Source organism: Corticium candelabrum, chromosome 18, assembly GCF_963422355.1.
Source record: "Corticium candelabrum chromosome 18, ooCorCand1.1, whole genome shotgun sequence".
NCBI classification, from domain to species: Eukaryota; Metazoa; Porifera; class Homoscleromorpha; order Homosclerophorida; family Plakinidae; genus Corticium; species Corticium candelabrum.
This window is the reverse complement of record NC_085102.1, coordinates 3,412,376-3,432,285: the sequence shown is the minus strand read 5'-3', so window position 1 is coordinate 3,432,285 and position 19,910 is coordinate 3,412,376. Positions and strand designations below refer to the sequence as shown.

At 42.8% G+C, this 19,910-nt stretch overlaps 5 protein-coding genes and 1 long non-coding RNA gene across 7 annotated transcripts in view; all 6 read left to right on the top strand.

Annotated features, from left to right (window-relative positions):
- The first annotated feature begins 509 nt into the window (after positions 1-509).
- LOC134194255 (uncharacterized) lies at positions 510-3,932 on the top strand. Its single transcript, XR_009972174.1, has 5 exons — positions 510-589; positions 665-759; positions 1,499-1,579; positions 1,636-1,812; positions 2,551-3,932. It is a non-coding gene; the product is annotated as an uncharacterized LOC134194255 (long non-coding RNA).
- A 2,169-nt stretch (positions 3,933-6,101) lies between these two features.
- Positions 6,102-8,523, top strand: LOC134193689 (uncharacterized protein K02A2.6-like). The gene is made up of 5 exons (XM_062662527.1): positions 6,102-6,195; positions 6,267-6,382; positions 6,459-6,559; positions 6,801-7,236; positions 7,468-8,523. Exons 1-5 carry the CDS (start codon positions 6,102-6,104, stop codon positions 8,521-8,523), a joined length of 1,803 nt encoding a protein of 600 aa, XP_062518511.1.
- A 179-nt stretch (positions 8,524-8,702) lies between these two features.
- LOC134193688 (uncharacterized) lies at positions 8,703-9,185 on the top strand. The gene is made up of 2 exons (XM_062662526.1): positions 8,703-8,821; positions 8,870-9,185. Exons 1-2 carry the CDS (start codon positions 8,703-8,705, stop codon positions 9,183-9,185), a joined length of 435 nt encoding a protein of 144 aa, XP_062518510.1.
- An 857-nt stretch (positions 9,186-10,042) lies between these two features.
- Positions 10,043-10,997, top strand: LOC134193687 (uncharacterized). The gene is made up of 2 exons (XM_062662525.1): positions 10,043-10,555; positions 10,614-10,997. The coding sequence occupies exons 1-2, from the start codon at positions 10,043-10,045 to the stop codon at positions 10,995-10,997; spliced, it is 897 nt and encodes a 298-aa protein (XP_062518509.1).
- Positions 10,998-11,647: 650 nt separating this feature from the next.
- LOC134193686 (uncharacterized) lies at positions 11,648-12,694 on the top strand. The gene has a single exon (XM_062662524.1). The coding sequence runs from the start codon at positions 11,648-11,650 to the stop codon at positions 12,692-12,694; it is 1,047 nt and encodes a 348-aa protein (XP_062518508.1).
- A 6,114-nt stretch (positions 12,695-18,808) lies between these two features.
- Positions 18,809-19,910, top strand: part of LOC134193990 (low-density lipoprotein receptor-related protein 6-like) — a 6,302-nt gene continuing 5,200 nt past the window's right edge. Inside the window, exons 1-4 of one of the 2 annotated variants that reach the window (XM_062662872.1) lie at positions 18,810-19,034; positions 19,093-19,124; positions 19,182-19,279; positions 19,768-19,910. The exon at positions 19,768-19,910 is cut by the window's right edge and continues 133 nt beyond it. In XM_062662872.1, coding sequence (XP_062518856.1) covers positions 18,956-19,034; positions 19,093-19,124; positions 19,182-19,279; positions 19,768-19,910 — 352 coding nt within the window. In that variant the 5' untranslated portion in view covers positions 18,810-18,955. Of the gene's footprint in view, positions 19,035-19,092; positions 19,280-19,767 lie in introns of both variants that reach the window. The other variant, XM_062662871.1, reaches the window with a different exon arrangement.

Here is a 19,910-nt window from a genome sequence, read left to right as displayed (position 1 = left end):
ACATGCTGTTAGCAATAGCTGGAGAGATACATACTATAGGTGCATGCAGTCGACTGTGGACAAGTTGGTCGGATGCGAAGAATAATTTCTAGCGAGGTCAAGAAAGATGGTGTCAAATTCACATCATTTGTTGTCGAGCTTCAGCACGATAATTAATTAATTAATTTCTGGAACCAAAAATTTATTGGTCTAGAGAACAAGCAAGAACAAACTGAATCAATGCCCAGTCAAACCGGCAAGCCTATCGTCGGGTTCCCGCGTGTCTAACAACTAAATCTCAGCAATCTACACACTGCGGTCGATTTCAATCGTTCTCGCTCTCTGTGTGTCTAGGAGCTGAATTGCGATTCAAGAGCTCATTTACCGCGACTTAGTTGTCGGCGTGTATCGAGCATGCGGCAAGCATTTTGTCATAAGTTGTAGTTGGTGCTAGTGGTTGCAGTACAAGTGTACTCAATGTATATATACGGGTATTTTGAAACTGAATACGGGTATGTTTATACGGGCATCAGGTGGCTATGACTATAGCGTGCCCACGCTAAAAGGCGGGCTGTTTGGCGAGAAGTCGCGTTGTTACGTACTTCGGCAGGTGAGTTGAAGGAATGTTCGTACTGCACAACAAGTCATTTGAGATTGAAGTCTGTTCTTGTTGTCTCCGATGCAGTAGCCCACTCGGCAGCTGCGACACTGTCAGGTTCAAAGAATGCTAAACCGCGGCCTAATACGAAAGGAAAGTGACGATTTAGAAGACAGACGGATGTACGTAATCACGTGAAGATGCTGTGTGTGTGTGTATGTGTGCGCGTGCGTGCGTGCGTGCGTGCATGTGTGTGCGTGTGCGTGTGCGTGTGTGTGTGTGTGTGTGTGTGTGCTTGTGTGTGTGTGCGTGTGTGTGTGTGTGTGCGTGTGCGTGTGTGTGTGTGTGTGTGTGTGTGTGTGTGTGTCTGTCTGTGTGTGTCTGTCTGTGTGTGTAGTGCGATAGCTCAGTTGTTAGAGAATCATGAAAGGGAATGTATACATTCGGAACTTTGAAGGGTCACAAGTTCAAGTCACAGTGATGGCGAGCTATATCATAATTTTCTTAAGCAAGAAATCAGCTCAGATTTGCTTTTCTTGACTGAGGAGTATAAATGAGTACCTGGTCTTTGACTGGGGGCCTAAGCGACCATCGACTGTGCCCCTGGGGTCGTGGTGAGACTTCGGGTGCTCACACCACAGTTGGCTTCACAAGTCTGTGCTCCTGCGAGTACTTGGCCGGCTGCAGGAGTTTGCTATCGCAGGCCCAGAGTTTAGTGAGTAGCGCACCGGGCCCAGCTTAATCAGACAGTAATTAAATGGATGCGTGAACATTCAAGGTAATAGAATGAACACGCAGATAAGTAGCAGAGCTATTTTTTCTAATAACAGATTGAGGTCACTGTTTAGCACGCCCAGACAGATACCAAGGCGAGCAGTCAATAAATGCAGTCGCACACCTTCTTATGCTGTATATTTATAGTGCACTGGCCAGATATCACTTGAAAAAGGCGTCATCTACCGTCACCATAAGACAAGTTGAACAAATATGCAACAAGAAAGAGTATACCATACTAAATGATCAGCTATGTGTCTTTGTTGAGTGTTGCTATTTAACAGGTTGAATGAGACAGCAAATCAACGCCACGAATTGTGTCAGTGGATGAAACATCAAAGTGCCAAGCGGCATACAGAATTCATCAGCCATTGAGCTCAACTACGTGATACAGAAGCACATCTGTTTTCATGTCACGGGCAATCAGGAACATATCAACATCGAACTACCAAGATCAAAGAGTAAGGATCAACATTTACATGTATGCTATGATTAATATTAATGAATGGGTTTGATTTCAAAATTTGCTATGGAATGGGCATTGAAACCTCAGAAATAGAATGAATGTAGCCTACTCCTTCTAATGTTTGTCAAGACTGTCTTTTCGAGGTTCCAAAAATAATTTTGAAGTATTTTTTAAATCTGTTTTTTGAGGTCTCAGAAATAGAATGTACCCTACTGCTTCTAGTGTTTTTGAAACTAAAATAATTTGAATTTTTTGAATCATAATTTTTCAAGGTCTTTGATGTGAGCTAGTAGTCATTTTTTGATTCAATTATTTTCGTCCAGTGACAAGATCTAGTGATACCTCAACGACGCTTGGCACGATACTGCCATCTTGAGCTGCAGACTTTCCTGTAGTGGCCATTTTTGACAACGTTTCATGTGCACGCGCAAAGGCAAAAGTCTGGACATGTGGCAATTTTTGAGTCCCCTAGAATATTTTATTATCCTATAAATTTTTGAAAGAATATTACTCGAAAAACATTGGAAGCAATAGGGTAAAGTCAGAAGAAGCAGTCAGAAAGTAAACTGTTGTCAGACTTTCAGAATCACGATCGTGATGTTCTGGCATTGTGAGGGAAGTTGATTTGGTGGTCTGTTTGTGATCATTGTTTGCTCTGTTGATGGGTTTCTGTGCACACATTGCTGCTTGGTAGCTTGTTTGGCTTATTGTAAATGTGGGTTTGTGTACTCAGGCAGCAAAAGAGAGGTCATGTTGCTGAACGTGTTCGGGAGGCAATCAATCTTATGAGTAACATTGTGACTCCATCAAGATCTAGTTTGCAGTCTAATACGGGACATCATCCAAGCGATTCTGTTGTTGCCTTGAAGCAAGGTATCGGTCTGAATAGTACCAGTCCAGAGCAGAGTGTAGTGAATATATCTTTGTCCTCGGAGAGTGTTATGAGCAATATTGACTGGGAAGAAGTCGACAGAATTCTAGATGACTAGTCTTTACTGCATGCTACCTGGTTACACTCATGCTGTAAGTACATATTTATTTGTGTAGTTGCAGATATGTATTTATCTATTTATATATTTGTTGTTAATATTGTTGCAGAATTACTTCTTTACATTGATTAATGATGATATTTTTATTGGGCATCTGGTTGGGGTTCCTGGGTGGCTGAAAAGAAATGTTCGTGAACGTTTCATTCATTATTGTCCCGATATTAGAATCGTGGCTAGAATGTGTTAGAAATCTAACGTGTTATTACGCATGTGCAATGTGATTGATGTCTGCTCTTTGAAACGGATAACCAATATTTTACATGAGTGACAGTAAGTCTTCTAAAATTGAACTTTTATTAAATTTATTAATTAACTCTACAATAGTGACCTTTTATTGATTAATTGATTAACTCTACACTATTACCTGATGTTGCACTTTCATTTTTCAGTATGGAGCGCAGTGTATTCTCGCCTTTGTGCCTTATTTCTTAGTATCTACTATAGTATGCGTTCAACTGGCAGTTGAGAAACAAACTTCCAACTTTGCATCTAATCAATTATGTACGCATGTGCAAGATGTTGCTATGTATATCTGCTGCGACGCCACCGTAGAATTCAGTTGCTCTCAGTCTGTCGATTAGTATCACGCCCGTCGAAGAACTTTTACATCATAATGGGAGACAAGCCAAAAACTGAATGGACAAAGGAAAGAGCGTCTGTAGTGCAGAGTACTGAAGCAAAGAAGCACGGTGGCGAGGTACCTGAGGGCAACTATGCAAGAGGTGCTCAATCAAGAGCCGACAAGCCAAAAACTGAATGGACAAAGGAAAGAGCGTCTGTAGTGCAGGGAGTTGAAGCAAAGAAGCACGGTGGAGAGGTACCTGTGGGCAACTATGCAAGAGATGCTCAATCAAGAGCCGACAAAAACGAAGCTGCAAATAAGTAGCTGACGATGATTGTCAAGAGTTGAGTCAACAGAAAGACTACAAACAGTTGACTCTGAATTTGTGTTGCGCGAGTTTGTGCATGTGTTGTCTTGGAACTGTTTGCTGTTACACTTGTCGTTCGTCTTTCGTACGCAAATAGCGTCGAGACTGCGATCTAATTGAGATTTGTTTGCACAAGAGGTCTACAAGCGTTCGGACGTAGTTCACTCTTGTTGTTTCGAAATGTGCGTCGCGAGTGGGTGTAAATTCGTTGGGAAACATACCAAGAGGAACAACTACTCACTTTAGGGTCAGCAGGAAATTAGTCACGTGAAGATTTCCGTCCCATGCATTCCCACAAGACAAATTACTATAGTTTTGCATATTAGGGTCTGTAGCCAGATATTTGATGGACCTCACTGTTGTGTTGTGATCACAGTCCGTGCTGACAGTCATTCCGGACTAACAATCAATGGCATGCATGTGTTCAACGTTTATCTCTACCCTTGCAGTTAGTAGAACTGTGATAATATGACCAAAGTTAGCAAACTCATAACATTGTTATTATTTGGCTATTTGTTACAGAGTATAGGATAAACATCTTTGTATGTCTAAAAGATTTGGGAAAAGCATCACGTGGACAGACGGAAATTCCTATGCAAATGCATCCCTAGAAGCAGCGTGGAACCACCTTGACTGGAGCACACAACAAATGTTCCGTACTTCGTTGGTTTTACTAAGTGGGGAGTGTTTGCTCAGTAACATCTAGCATCGTCGGTCACGCCATTAATTACCGTGCTGAACGATACGTATAGTTTAATGGAGAACTCCCACATTTCAAGTTGGGGTTAGATACAAGTTTTTTTTTATTTTGACTGCACTGGAAAACCCTCCATTGCTCCTGTAACGTAGAAAAAGCACAACAAAAAGAAGGCGTGGATGATGACATATGGTGCATTCCTCCACGTGTTGTGCACGAGGCGTGCAATCTATCTGGCTTATTCGACGTGAAATGGTCCACTGCATTGCTTACGGCTGTAGCTACAACAGCAGCGACATCGCCAGAGGTGTCAACTGTTAATTCATTGTTAAAATCATGGTTATGTAGCAAAGTTATTTCTGGAATCCGCCTACTCTCTAAAAAAACAGTCGCGTTTGTTCGGATCACTTCGCGGAAGCGTGTTGTTACAAGCATAAAGAATGTCACAAGTGCAAGAAAATGGGACACACAGAGTTGCCAACCAGGAATACTGAAAATGCGTGAGATCTCAGATTTTCATCAGTACTTTATATCTACATATAGGCGTGGCCACAAAACTAATACCTACCGTATTACCTCACTTTATACTGCATGCCAGTATACGCGAGACTTACCAGAAGTTGGTTGGAGAGAATCTGGTACCTATACCAGCATGCCAGTATAAAGTTGGAGATGCCGGTGTAAGCGGGGATGCGCTGTGTAGGCGCTAGGAACGCACTTCGTATCTGCTGACAGATGATGAAGACCATACAAGGCTGACAGATGATGAAGAGGACAGTGAAGAAGAGGGGGAAGAGGAAGATGACTGATTCTACAGAACACTATGCATGTTTCAATATAGCCTAGTATTGTTCCTCACATAATATTGGTACTGAACTAAGGCAGTTCTATTGCATTATTGAGACTGCTGATTGCACACAGCAATTAAAGGTATATAGACGTCATTTACAAGAAAGACTGTTTTTACCCCGTATACTGCGGCATGCCAGTATACCCTGGGGTATACCGGCACCCTGGTAGATTTCAGCGTAAACCGGCATGCAGCATAGAGTGAGGTAATCCGGTCAACATCTAAAAAACAACACATGGTGTGTCAGTACGCATTAGACGATAATTATCTAGCAAGTACTCGCAGAATTAGAATTTCTGCTAGTAACGATAAACCAATATAGTTTAGGCTTGCAGTAAATCAGTCTCGCGTAATGAGCCCCTCCCTCTTTTGGACTTCCTGTCGACGTCCGAAAGTTGAAAAGGAGGAGGGAAATTAAGGATGCGCGGACTAGTACAGTACTAGAATTGGTTGAATATGTTTGACAGCTTCAGAGCTAGACTTGCCTGGGGTTGGTTATTCGCAATGATCGATCACTTTACGGCAGTCTCGCTAGATATTTCTATCAGACACTACAGATTTTTACGTGAATCTATAGTGTACCTACAGTTTTCACTGTACACGTGTGCCTCGATCTTCCAGCAATCTAACAGTTGCGTGAGATCTTGATTCCTTGCGTGTGAGCGTGTGACCTGAAGGAACTTGCATGAGACTCACGCAAGTTGCGTGTGAGTTGGCAACTCTGGACACATCGCGTCTGCATGCAAGAGTAGTGCGAAGATGAGCAGTAAGCCAAGAAAACTGTCATCCAGAGCTCATCATGTTGAGCAATCAAGCGGAGCAGCGGAGGAATTTCGATTGTTTACGTTGAACAGTCAGACGGCGCCGCGCTTATTGATTACAGTTTCCGTGAACACACCCCGCTGAGTATGTAAGTTGACACAGGCGCAGCTGTGTCGCTAGTTTCTAGACCACCTGGGAGGAAAATGGTCAATCCTCTGGAGTCGACCTCAGTTATCCTGACTACTTACTCAGGAGCCCGATTGAAGGTTTTGGGCAAGGCAACGGTGTCTGTCGAGTACAGGGGGCGGAGCTTCCACTAATTGTTGAGGATGGAGATGGACCGTCACTTTTTAGTCGAAATTGGCTACAGGTCATACGCCTAGATTGGAGTCAATTGAAGTTGAACCGGGTCGAGACTGCCACACCTACTTTATAGAAGCTACTGGAAGTACACGGTAAGCTATTCGAATCTGGTGTGGGAACTCTGAAAGGATATACTGCGCATTTGGAAATCAACAAAGATGCTACCCCTCGGTTTTTCAAACCAAGGTCTGTGCCATACGCGTCATGGGGACCAGGGTGTCATCGAGAAAGAGTTGGATCGTCTAGAAGCAAAAAGCAAATGGAGTACTAGAACGAGTCCATATTAGTCGGTTTCGCAACACCAATAGTACTTGTTCTAAAATGTGATGGCAGCGTCCGCATTTATGGGGATTACAAGGTTATAGTTAATCCTGAGCTGTCTGTTGACCAGTATCCTTTGCCAAAGCCTGATGACATCTTCGCTACCTTGGCAGGAGCAGAAAAGTTTTCGAAAGTTGAATTGGCCAATGCCTATCAACAGGTCATGCTGGATGAAGAGTCTAGAGAGTTGGTGACTATCAACACGCACAGGGGTTTCTACCAGTTTACCAGATTACCTTTTGGTATTGCCAGTGCACCAGCAGTGTTCCAGAGTTTGATGGACCAGATATTAGAGGTAACAGAAGTAACTGGTTGCTACCTGGATGACGTAATTGTCACGGGGAAGAATGATGAAGATCATCTCAAGAATTTGTCGGTCGTTATAAGTCGACTTCAGAAGTATGGTTTGAGGCTAAAAAGGAGCAAATGTGCATTCTTACAACCGGAGGTGGAGTTCTTAGGTCATAGGATCCACAAGACCGGGCTACACACATCCAACGAATAGGTCACGGCTTTCAAGCAAGCACCGACGCCAAAGAATGTCACACAATTGAGTTCATTCTTGGAATTGCTAAAATTATTATGGGCGATTTTGGCAAACTTGTCTACTCTGTGTCAGCCCCTAAAACACCTCTTGAGGAAAGACACTCCTTGAAAGTGGACCAACCACTGCCAACAGGTTTTCCAGCAAGTGAAAGAGCAGCTAGCATCAGCAAAGGAATTGGTGCATTACAATTCTGAGCTTCCACTCAGTCTAGCATGCGATGCTTCATCCTATGGAATCGGAGCTGTCATTTCACATACTTTCCCTGATGGTGCAGAGAGACCTATTGCATTTGCCTCGAGGTCATTATCGCCAACCGAACGGAATTATTCTCAATTGGACAAGGAGGCATTGTCACTAGTGTTTGGCGTAAAACGTTTTCACCAATACCTATATGGCAGGAAATTTGTTCTGATCAATGATTACAACCCGCTGACAACTATTCTGGGTCAGAAACAGAAGGTACCATCGATAGCAGCGGCACGGCTACAGAGGTGGGCCTTACTGTTATCCGCATACGAATACGACTTAAAGTACAGAAGATCCGCACAACATGGGAATGCTGATTGGCTATCGAGGTTACCTCTAGATCACTGTGTGCCAGATGAGGTGAGCTCAGCAGAAGCTAGGAAGGTGAATCTCACTCAGCTTACAGCTCTTCCTCTTACTAGCAAGGAATTAGCAAGAGAAACCATGAAGGACCTATTGTTATGCAAGGTTTTTAGGTATACGATGCAAGGCTGGCCTCCCACAGTAGGATCCGACTTACTACCATTTTTCCGGAAACGAGTCAAGATTTCGATAGAAGATGGTTGTCTTTTATGGGTAATAAGGGCAATAATTCCTTCTAGCTTGCAAGACCAGCTCTTAGATGAACTCCATGTATCCCATATCGGAATGGTCAAAAGGAAAGCATTAGCTCGACAATACATGTGGTGGTCGAAGATTGATACTGCTATAGAGCAACAAGCAAGGACATGTAAGGCGTTTCAAGCAACTGGAAAGTTACTTCCACGGGTAACCCCACGTCCATGGAACTGGCCAAGCAAACCATTCCAACGCATTCACGTGGATTTTGCGGGACCATTCTTGGCTCACATCTTTTTATTGATCATTGATGCGTATTCAAAATGGCTGGAGGTTTATAGAATGTTTAGCTCAACTACTGGAAGGACAATTGACGTGTTTTGAGATGTGTTCGCTCGATTTGGTTACCGAAAGTGCTTGTTTTTGATAATGGTCCACAGTTCTTTTCAGAAGAAATGGCAAGATTCCTTCTATCAATGGGAGTAGAACACATGTATTCAGCACCCTATCACACACAGTCTAAAGGGGAGGCATAGAGATCGGTACAAACGTTCAAATCAGCCATGAAATCTATGAAAGGGGGAGAAGGAACATTGTCTCAGAAGTTATCAACATTTTTGTTCAGTATCGCAATACCAATTGTCACTATAGGAATCACCCCTTCAGAGCTGTTTCTGGGCAGGTAAGTTCGTACTAGGTTATCTTTACTGGCTCCGGATATTGCTGCAAGAGTCCGGAAGAAGCAAGCACAGAGCACTTACTCTAGTGCGAATAAAAATTTTGAGGTAGGAGATCCTGTCTGGGCAAAAGTCTATGGGAAGAGTCAAGATTGGGAGAAAGGTTTGGTAACCAAGAAGCAAGGAGGAGCAGATTATGAAGTCCTGGTTGATAAACAGTTATGGCATCGCCATGCTGACCAGCTGAAGAAGAGCATGTTGAAGGAAAAGATGCAAGTAGTTCCTGAACCTACAGCCGCATCTGAATCAGTATTTTCAACCACAGGATACACCAGTTCCACCAAGAAGACATCCACCAAGAGAACGTAGACCTCCCAACGTTTGGATTTGTAAGAATTAGCGGTAGGGAGTGTAGTGTATTGCACCTCTACTTCCTACTGCTTTGAGTAAAGGGGCGTAGCCTATAGCTATTTAGAATTTGACCGTTTTGATTGCGCGTCCGTTGTTGTTGTGTTCATATACTAAACTGAATAAAGTACCTAGAGGGAACTCACTGTCTAAAGGACCCAGAAACATAACATTCCCAACTCGATTTTCGTTCTCATCAGACAGATCTTCACCGGTGATCTGTCTGCCGTCGTGGCCGTCAATGTCTTCAACTGCGTTGACGTCACGCTCCGTAGGTACGTGCTCTGGCTTGAAACTGTAAGGTCAAACATCAGACATAACAGAACAAGGCGTATGCGTTCGAATTCGTCCGCAACTGTATCTAACCCGATGGGCTGCGCGTGTTACTTTGTGCCAATTTATGACGTCATCTACCTCGCTTACCCGACACGCCTCTTTCTTTCGACGTTTCTGCTATCGTGAAGATGTTGTCATGACTTTTGCGCCACAAGTCAAGAACTGTTAATGTGCCAGAAGTCAAGAAGTGTTGTTCTAAATTTAGCTTGCACGTGCACACTACAGATTGACAGTTTTGACAAGTACATGTAATTTGCACGCACATGCGTACCACCTATTTAAGACAATTCGTGTTAGTAGTTAGTAGTTGAGTCATTAGATTCCGTTCAGGTCTACCTATCTATATTGCAGTACTTTCGAGACTGTTAGACACTTAGCTGTCGAATCATCAGTTCTGTTTCTCTCAGAGAATTAATAGATTCACCTTTTGTTTGCGTTATTTGCGGACAAAAAGATTGTCGCTGCGAACAGGGTTTCAGGAAATGTCTGGACCATTACGACAGTTGATCGGGCCAACAAAGGCAAGACTTTTGCGATATTTCGATGAGGTAAATACGATCTTTGAGAGAAACGTTGAGGTTGGAGAGGATATAGAAGATATTGACGTAAGAGTTTCACGATTGGTAGACCTTTCGAGTCGAATTCAGAGAGGATGCAGATTATTGGAGAGATGTAATAATGATTGGGCTAATATTTTGAAGGATCTACAGCCCGATGACCGGACTGCAGTAGAACAGACATACGCTTCTGTGGCTGAAGGCAAAACTTGCTTCATTGCTGTTCTACTTGATTGTCATGATATGGAAGCCAAGATTGAAACCCAACTTTCTCGACTCGATAGCTTGAAGAAACAACATATAGCAAAGGTGGAGCTGGAGCTGGCACCTAGACTAGGTGAGAAAGATCCAAATGTTGTGCAAACTGAAGCAATTCAAGCGATCGGAGAAGCCATTGAAGCAATGGCCCACGACCACAGACGTGAGAGGCCAAAATCTGTTACTTTACCAAAAATCCAAATACCGACATTTTGATGGAGATGTTCTCCATTGGCAGGAATTCTGGGACATGTTTCAGTCATCGGTTAACACGCAAGAGCGTCCATCTGTCACTAAGTTTACTTATTTGAAAGGAATCCTTACAGGGCAAGCAGCAGCTGCTATTTCAGGAAAAGCTGTCACGGAAGAGAACTATGACATAGCACTTCGCACACATCGAGACAAATACGGAAGAAAGGATGTCATTGTTGAGAGTCTATACGCTTCATTTCAAAAGATACCGATTGCTTCAAACGAATTTGCAGATGTTCAACATACATATGATGCGATTCAGTGGATCTTGAAACAACTTGAGACACATGATGTCAATCATCCGCGTCTGCTTATACCAAATTCTGTCAAAGTTTCACGTGGATACCGTCACAAAGTTGGAGGAATCTAAGAAACCAAGTGAAATCTGGACAGTTAAGTCTGTAAGAGAGGCTTTGAAGCTCTATGTAAAGATTCGTGAGAATGTCCACCGACGAGCGAGCAATACAAAGAAAATGAGTAATCAACAATCTCGAGTGATGGAGAGGCGATCTTCTACAGAAGAACTCTCAGTCGCTGCTTCAATTCGACCAGTCGACACAGAGAAGCGCACGACATTATTAACTTCTGTTTTCTGCAATGAGAAACATTACAATGAAAATTATGCAGAATACAAGTCATTGCCGGCAAGGAAACAACGACTCCGTGAGCTGGGACGGTGTTTTATCTGTCTTCAGAAAGGACATACCTTCACGGAGTGCAGTAACAGACATCTACGTAAGTGCTACCACTGTAAACAATCAGGCCATCACAACCGAGCCTTATGTCCTCAGAAGACCAATAACAGCAAGAAGCGATTCGAATCAGTTGCCGCAACAACTGATATACAATTACCAAAGACTCAAGATGACAGGGATTTCACGTGCAGTGGCGCTGCGACTACTACTTAAAATTTAGCAATTGGTGAAAATGTTTTACTTCAGACAGTACGGTCTCTAGTTGTAGCAAATGACCAATCTGTTATGTCAAGCCTTCTGTTGGATTGCAAGCCACCGTATCTTTATGACTGAAAGGTTAGCGAAGAAATTACAGCTTCCCGTGGAACGAAAGGAATCACTTTCTGTATCAAACTTTGCAGCAACTCACTCAAAGGAACTCGACACATACGTTGTCAATTTTGATGTCATTCTGAAAGATGGTTCATCAGTTAAGCTTGAAGCAAACGTGCTCAAACAGCTTACAAGAGCAATTCATCAGAGACTACTGCAGTCTTTTGATATTCAATTTCCCAAGGCTCTTTCCCCCGAATGTCTATCTGACTCAATTTCTGAAACTTCTGAAACTGCTAATATTGACATATTGAAAGGAGCTGACTATTTCTTACAATTCATCAATGGCCAAAAAATTGTCCTACCTTCGGGAATGTTTTTGATTCCATCAAAATTTGGATATTTACTCACAGGCAAGTATCCCGAGCTAGCTGATGACCACAATAAACGTATCCATTCCTGTTATGTGATGAATCAAATAAGTCAGGCGATCTCTGAATTAAACTTCCACTCTGTTCCCGACACAGTGACAATACAACACAACAGTCTAGAAGACTTTTGGAGTCTTGAAGCTATTGGAATCAAAGACACTCCATACACAAAGGATGATGATTTTGCTCTTGAACGCTTTAATACAACCATTTTGTTTCAAAATGGACGATATCAAATAACGTGGCCATGGAAATCAGGACACAAATGCTACCTTCCTGATAACCTTTGTCTAGCCTTTGGAAGAATGAAATCATTAGCCAAACGACTACAAAATGATAGATCACTTCTCTATCGCTATGACCAAGTTATAAAAGATCAATTGAACCAAGGAATTATTGAAAGAGTAACTGAGACTGAATCAAGTTCTGTAAAACACTATTTGCAGCATTATCCAGTCTTAACTCTAACGAAGGAAATAACCAAACTACGAATTTTTTATGATGGATCTTCAAAGCAAGAAAGGAACCAAGAGTCTCAACGAGTGTTTACACAGAGGACCGATTCTTCTACCGAATCTATAGGGTCTTCTGCTAAGATTTCGAACTTGCAAGATACCTGTTCTAGCTGACATTTAAAAGGCTTGTATTCAAATTGAAATACAGGCAAAGGAAAGAGACGTTACAAGCTTTTTTTGTGGTTTAAAGACGTCATGAAACCTGACCAGATATAAGGAAACCTTGTAACAGACCGGTTCTGCAGAGTACCATTTGGGTTGATTTGCAGTCCCTTTCTGTTGGAGGGAAGGAAAGAAAATGGAGACAAGACCAGAAGCGACTCGAATCTTTTGGGATCATTGGCATAAAGAGTATTTACTGAGATTAAGGGAAACATTGCCATTAAGACACAAAGATGTTAGGTCTGCAATTGACTCAGTGCCTCAAGAAGGCGCGGTAGATCTTATTAAAAAACAAGACACTCTGCGTGGTACTTGGATGATGGGAAGAATTGAAGAGACTATTGTGGGAGGAGATAGTAATGATCGTTCTGCTAAAGTACGCCTTCCATCTCACGAGATCATTTCTTAACCTATCAACCTCCTATATCCATTGGAACTACCCGCGAAACATGACCATACTACTAAATGCCGGCCCGGAGTGTCATGACTTTTGCTCCACAAGTCAAGAACTGTTAATGTGCCAGAAGTCAAGAACTGTTAATGTGCCAGAAGTCAAGAAGTGTTGTTCTAAATTTAGCTTGCACGTGCACACTACAGATTGACAGTTTTGACAAGTATATGTAATTTGCACGAACATCCACACCACCTATTTAAGACAATTCGTGTTAGTAGCTAGTAGTTGAGTCATTAGATTCCGTTCAGGTCTACCTATCTATATTGCAGTAATTTCGAGACTGTTAGACACTTAGCTGTCGAGTCATCAGTTCTGTTTCTCTCAGGGAATTAATAGATTCACCTTTTGTTTGCGTTATTTGCAGACAGATGTCGCGCACAAAACATAAGGCTCTTCGAATCGTCTGTTCAAGGAAGGGACTTGTATCTGACCCAACCTGAAAATCGTGGGAGTTCTCCTTCAACGCCACGCATTCTACGGGGGCAAAGACATATGCTGTTACCTATAGTCGGAAAGATACATACTATAGGTGCATGCACTCGACTGTGGACAAGTTGGTCGGATGCAAAGAATAATTACTAGAGAGGTCAAGAAAGATCGTGTCAAATTCGCATAATTTGTTGTCGAGCTGCAGCACATTTCTGGAACACAAAGTTTATTGGTCTAGAGAACAAGCAAGAACAAACTGAATCAATGCCCAGTCAAACCGGCAAACCATCGACGGGCTTCCGCGTGTTTAGCAACTAAATCCCAGCAATCTACACACTGCGGTCGATTTCAATCGTTCTCGCTCTTTGTCTCTCTAGAGAGCTGAATTGCGATTCAAGAGCTCTTTTACCGTGACTCAGTTGTCGACGTGTATCGAGCATCCGGCAAGTATTTTGTCATAAGTTGTAGTTGGTGCTCATCGCTGATTGCCAGTGGTTGCAGTACAAGTGTCCTCGTTGTTTGAAATACGGGTATTTCTTCTGTAACTAAATACGGGTATGTTTATACGGGCTTGAGGTGACTATGAATGAAGAGCGCCTCCACGCGTTATGTCGGGCTGTTTGGCGAGAAGTCGCGTTCTTACGTACTTCGGCAGGTGAGTTGAAGGAGTGTTTGTACTGCACAACAAGTCAGTTGAGATTGAAGTCTGTTCTTGTTTTTTCTGATGCAGTATCCCATTCGGCAGCTGCGACACTGTCAGGTTCAAAGAATGCGAATCCGCTGCCTAATACGAAAGGAAAATAGACGATTTAGAAGACAGACGGATGTACGTAATCACGTGAAGGTGCTTTGTGTTTGTGTGTGTGTGTGTGTGTGTGTGTGTGTGTGTGTGTGTGTGTGTGTGTGTGTGTGTGTGTGTGTGTGTGTGTGTGTGTGTGTGTGTGTGTGGTGTTTGTTGTGGTGTGTGTGTGGTGTGGTGTGGTGTGGTTTGCGTGTGGTGTGCGTGTGGTGTGCGTTTGGTGTGTGTGTGCGTGCGTGTGTGTGGCAATAGCTCAGTTGGTTAGAGAGTCATCATAGGCATTGTTCACATCCGGGACTTTGAATGGTCACAAGGTCAAGTTACAGTAATGGCGAGCTGTGGCATAATTTCCTTAAGCAAGAAAATAACACACATTTGCTTCTCTTGACTCAGGAGTGTAAATGAGTACCTGGACATTGACTGGGGACCTAAGTGGCCTTTGGCTGTGACTTGACATCAGCCACGGGGTCCTTGTGAGACTTTGGGTGTTCACACCACAGTTGGCTTTACAAGTCGGTGCTCCTGCGAGTACCTAGCCTGGATCCAGGAATTTGCTAGCGCAGGCCCAGAGTTCCTGAGTTGTGCACAGCTTTACAACTGGGGGGCGTGACCTCTGAGAGGCAGCTCCTGACTTTTAGGTAGGTTTAGGTTAGGTGTACTGTACAATGGCAGGCATAGTGAAATTTATCTGCCAGGAGGCTAACTGTTGTAGTATTGATTTTCTTTCGTCGCTTTTCAGCTTCATGTTGTTTGCAGAATTATGAAAGTTATGAGAGATTGCAGGATAATTTGTAATTTGCTGATATCAATCTCCCGTATTACATACAGGAACGTACACTTCTGACTACATGGGTTGATGTGGTGCTTGTAAAGCGATACCTTCAGCATTGTAGCAGACGGTATGTTTCAGAGGAAGAGAGTTTTCTTCCAACGTAATCGCTGAAACAGATCAATTGTACTTAGTATTGAGAAGTCAAGCCTATCTAAATGCTGCATTCGTCTATACCTGTGAGAGCTCCAAAAAGAAAAATTGCACGGATTTGCAACTTGCCTTGAGAATATTCGTCTCCGCTAAAGTACGTAGTGGTATTGTGAACTAACCTGCTAGAGTAGAATAGAAGGAATTGTGTACATAGTGTGCGTTTAACCTGCTTAAAACACGCCCCTTGTCTGCCAGCTGTGTCAGGAGGCTACTAGAGCACCACCCATTCATTCAACTATAAGTGTACTGCATATAGATGGTAAAAATAAAAAGTTCAGTGTTTATTAGTTCAGAAGCTATTGCAGTAGCAGACGTTTGCGGGACTTCGTGCGTGTAGGACTATTGCATATAGGCTGTGAGTTACGCTCAGAGGCTCAGCCTGATGTGATTCACTTATCAGGAGTTAAGCAATATGTCAAAGGCACCTACTGCCTGTCCTGCACAGAGAGAGCTTTAGATAACATCCTGTTTTCAGGAACAGGCATTTTATGACTCAGTTCAAAAATTTAGTACACATTCTGGTGGTTTATTCTTGGGGCTGTAGTTGTAAACGGATTTAAACTGTGAATGGGCAAGGCTCGGCGACAAAACGCATGAATGATGACACTGACAACTTTGTCAGATTTGTTGAACTGTGACCGTTTCCCTTACGCGTCATCATCATGTTAAGCTTTAGTGTGATTCTATGAACGAACTGGCGAATTTCGAGCTACCACAATACTCGCCCTTTGGCTGTTATCAGAGGTCCCAAACACAGTTGCTTGACTTGGTTCTCGTTGTCGAGTACGCTGGTTGGGTACAAAAAGATCATCTAATCCTCAGTCTGCAAACTTTCGTACGTGACCTTCTAGTATTCAAGTCTAGACGTATGACCACAATGTATTAGCTAATAGATCAGTAAGAAGATTTGACTGGACGCAGTATGTCAGCAATGGAATTCAACGAAATGGTTTTCTTGTGGGGACTATTCCTTTTCATTGTAATTTTTTAATCCTTATCACGTGAGTAACCAGTAGAACGTATTGCAACAGTGTTGTGTAGATACAGCCAGAGTGGTCGCACAAGCATTGCTATAGTGTAGTGGTATAGAAATGTCATTTGTGGTATAGAGACTCAGATGTCTTGTTCTCCTCCTGTGCTTATGGGCATTTCGTGGCTACAGCTACAACCCAGGAAATAAGATCAAGCTTGTATGTAACACGGGTTACTACGTTCCCGAAGGCTACAAAAACTTTGTTGCTCTTCTGCAGGTATCTGGAGTAAACAAGAAAGAATGACTTGTATTGGTAAGTCTAACTGGCAACTGCAGATGGATTGCATTACCTATTGCGTGCATGGCTATAGCCTAACGTTAAGTGGGCTGTTTATAAGACATTAAAATGGACCAAAGACGTCACCAACCCGTCACGTGATTTTTAAATTTTAGTGTATACATATAGTTTTCGTAAATTATAGATCAACAACTTCAGAAGCAAAAACTTAGTAAAAGAGATCAATTGTTGCTCTAAGTGCACACTATGCAGCAGCAGGCAGGCACTGTCCTAAAATCCTAAATGTCAGGAGCTGCCTCTTAGAGGACCCCAGTCAATGACCAGGTACTCACTTATACTCCTGAGTTGAGAGAAACAATTGTGTGTTAGTTTTCTGCCAAGGAAATTATGCCATAGCTTGCAATCAATGTCACTTCAAACTACACACACACACACACACACACACACACACACACACACACACACACACACACACACACACACACACACGGACACACACGGACACACACCTCCTGGAATTCCGCCATACCCACTATGGGCTTCTGCATCGCAGAAGTTTTTACCAATAAGAGCGGTCATTGGCTTGTGACGGGTCAATATTCAATGACACCAGGTCTCGTTGAATGGTATCAATCCACCTGTACTTTGGACCATGCTGAGGGCGTTTCACATTATGTAACTTGCTTCTCAGCAACACCTTTTGTGGACGAGAGACGTTCATCCGTTGTAAATCTTCTTTGGCAGCTTTCAAATTGAAGAAATTTCTTATCTTGTTCAGTCTTGATACACACAAGATAGATCTAATACAGCGCATATGAAAATTGTTCAGTCTTCGAATATCTACTTGAGTGATTGCCCAAGTCTCACAACCATATAGTAAAACTGCCATCACTAGTGACCTAAAGACTCTCAGTTTTCTGTTCTTGCTAAATCCCCGGTTTTAAAACCGTCGAAAGAGAAATATTAATGCGTTGTTCTTACCTTGTAAGTACATCGCATTACTGTACTGATTTAGTTACAATCTGCAAACGCGCTCCTCTATACATACTTTTAGAAATACGCAGTTTAGAGAAATGGGTGCATGGTGACCATGCATCTGCGTGTACAACACATTGACTACTAGTTGTGGCAATTTCAACGACTCAGAGTCGCAATGTCGCTGTGTACTGTCTGGCCACCAATCGGCAAACATTGTGCATGCAAGAGAGTATATTAGTACTAACTGTACTTCAATATCAATTGGCAATTGCGCTGTACGTGCACACACGTCACAGGTGTAGAAGGCTTGTTCCTCGTTGCCCGGAAATTCTAATTGGTAGGCGTTTCCAATAACACTTGACGCTGCGTGAGCTGCACAAACAGCTTGGACTACTAGTAGATCTCGTGTAGTTTGTATAGTTGCTATGTTGGCAGCCTGTCAAGTGGGCAAGAAATTCGCCCGTGACGGCACTGCGCGTCTACCTGGCCGCGACTAAAACGTCTTAGTCTCGCATACGTACAGCCACACCCTATACAAACCCTAAATCTAGACTTCCGGCGGGAAAGTTATATCTTAAAGCCAGTCTATTGCTCTTGAGTACTGAGATTATATGTTTACCAATGTCTATCCACTTGCAATAGAAACCATGGAGGTTGACCAGCAGCTCTCGAGAGCAGTCAGCAATAGAGCATAGTCTGCTCACAACATCAACACGTTAATTGCATCAGCTGTTTGCTGACAAACAAATTGAGCCTCACACGCCATTTCTCATGAAATGCAAATACACAGAAGGGGTGAAGATGATAACCGATTTCTGAGTAGAGATTGTGCATGCAACTTGATGTGTCAAGTGCGTATGTACTCCAAAAGCGTGAAACGCTTGATAACTAATATCCTGGTTGAACAATCAAAATCCGCTAATTTACCACTCCTAGGCACTAGCGATAGCAAACGTATTAACGTGAACATGAAAACTGATAATTACTCGCACCGCATTATCCCTTCATCGTCTCAAGTATAAATATAGCAACAGCAGATCCTTCTATCTCTGCAATGTCTCAGACGTCTACTGAAATTTTGAATTTACAATGTAGTAAACACATGCTTAATTTGCAACCGGGCGTGGTAAAATTCTTTCGAAAACTGCCCGACGGATGTGGCTAGTATAGGTGATACTGATTTCCCGTTAATTTTCTCACTGTGACTGTGACCCTGTGAAATCTATCAGACACAACCCTCCAATTGTTGCTCATTCAACGCTTAGCAGAGCTAGAGTCCACTCCAACAGGTGACTAAACAATGCAGCTGCAATCCTTTGCTGCTTGTGCTCTTTTCTGCTTGCTGGCTACTTATGCTTCGACGGTGTCAGGGTTTGAAGGTAATAGTGAGAAGTGACTGGCACGACTCACTCTTGTTCGACAACTTTTGTTTTATAGGTAGCACTTTTTTCGTCGGTCAGGCCAATAATGTGGGGAACGTTACGTTCAATGTCACGCACTACAAAGCCATTTATTTGTTTGCAAAGGAGAACGCGTCTTCCATAGTCGGAGAGATACGTGGATTGGACTGTAGCAAGAAGGACAAGGTCATGTGCTGGTCGGATGCGAAGAATAACGAAATCAAGTAAGTATAACCACGACTCTAGAGCTAGGTATCTAAGTACGTGTCGAATTCGACGTTTGTCTTCGAACTGCAGCACGTTTTCTGGTACCACGTAGCGAATGCTATTGCCATTCTAGAACAACACGTAGTGTGTTTGTCGAGAGAACAAGCAATAACCGAATGACTGCACAGTCAAACCGGCAAAGCTTATTGTCTCGCATATATGGCAACTCAACTTCCGTATATGCAACTCAAATCCTATCTAAAAACAATTCAAATCCCGTACATAACAATCCACTACACATTGCAGTCGATTTCAATCGTTCTCGCTCTCTCTCGAAATAGTTTTGAACCGATTTGCGCTTCAAGAGGTGACAGCAAACGTGTCAATCGATTTGCGCATGCGTTATCGTGTTGGCTCTATTTGCTGACGTCATTATCATAAATTCAAATATTTACAAATAATTACCCAATCACTTTACACGTCAAAGTTACATTCAATTTTTCAGGTGCTCGGATTCGGAATCGATCGAGAAGTGCGCCGAAGATCAGTTTGATTACCATATCAAGTCTGTAGCCTGGAATCTAGAAAGTACCGGCGGAGTCGCTCTGGATCAGTGCAACACGATGGTCTACTGGACCGATTTGGACC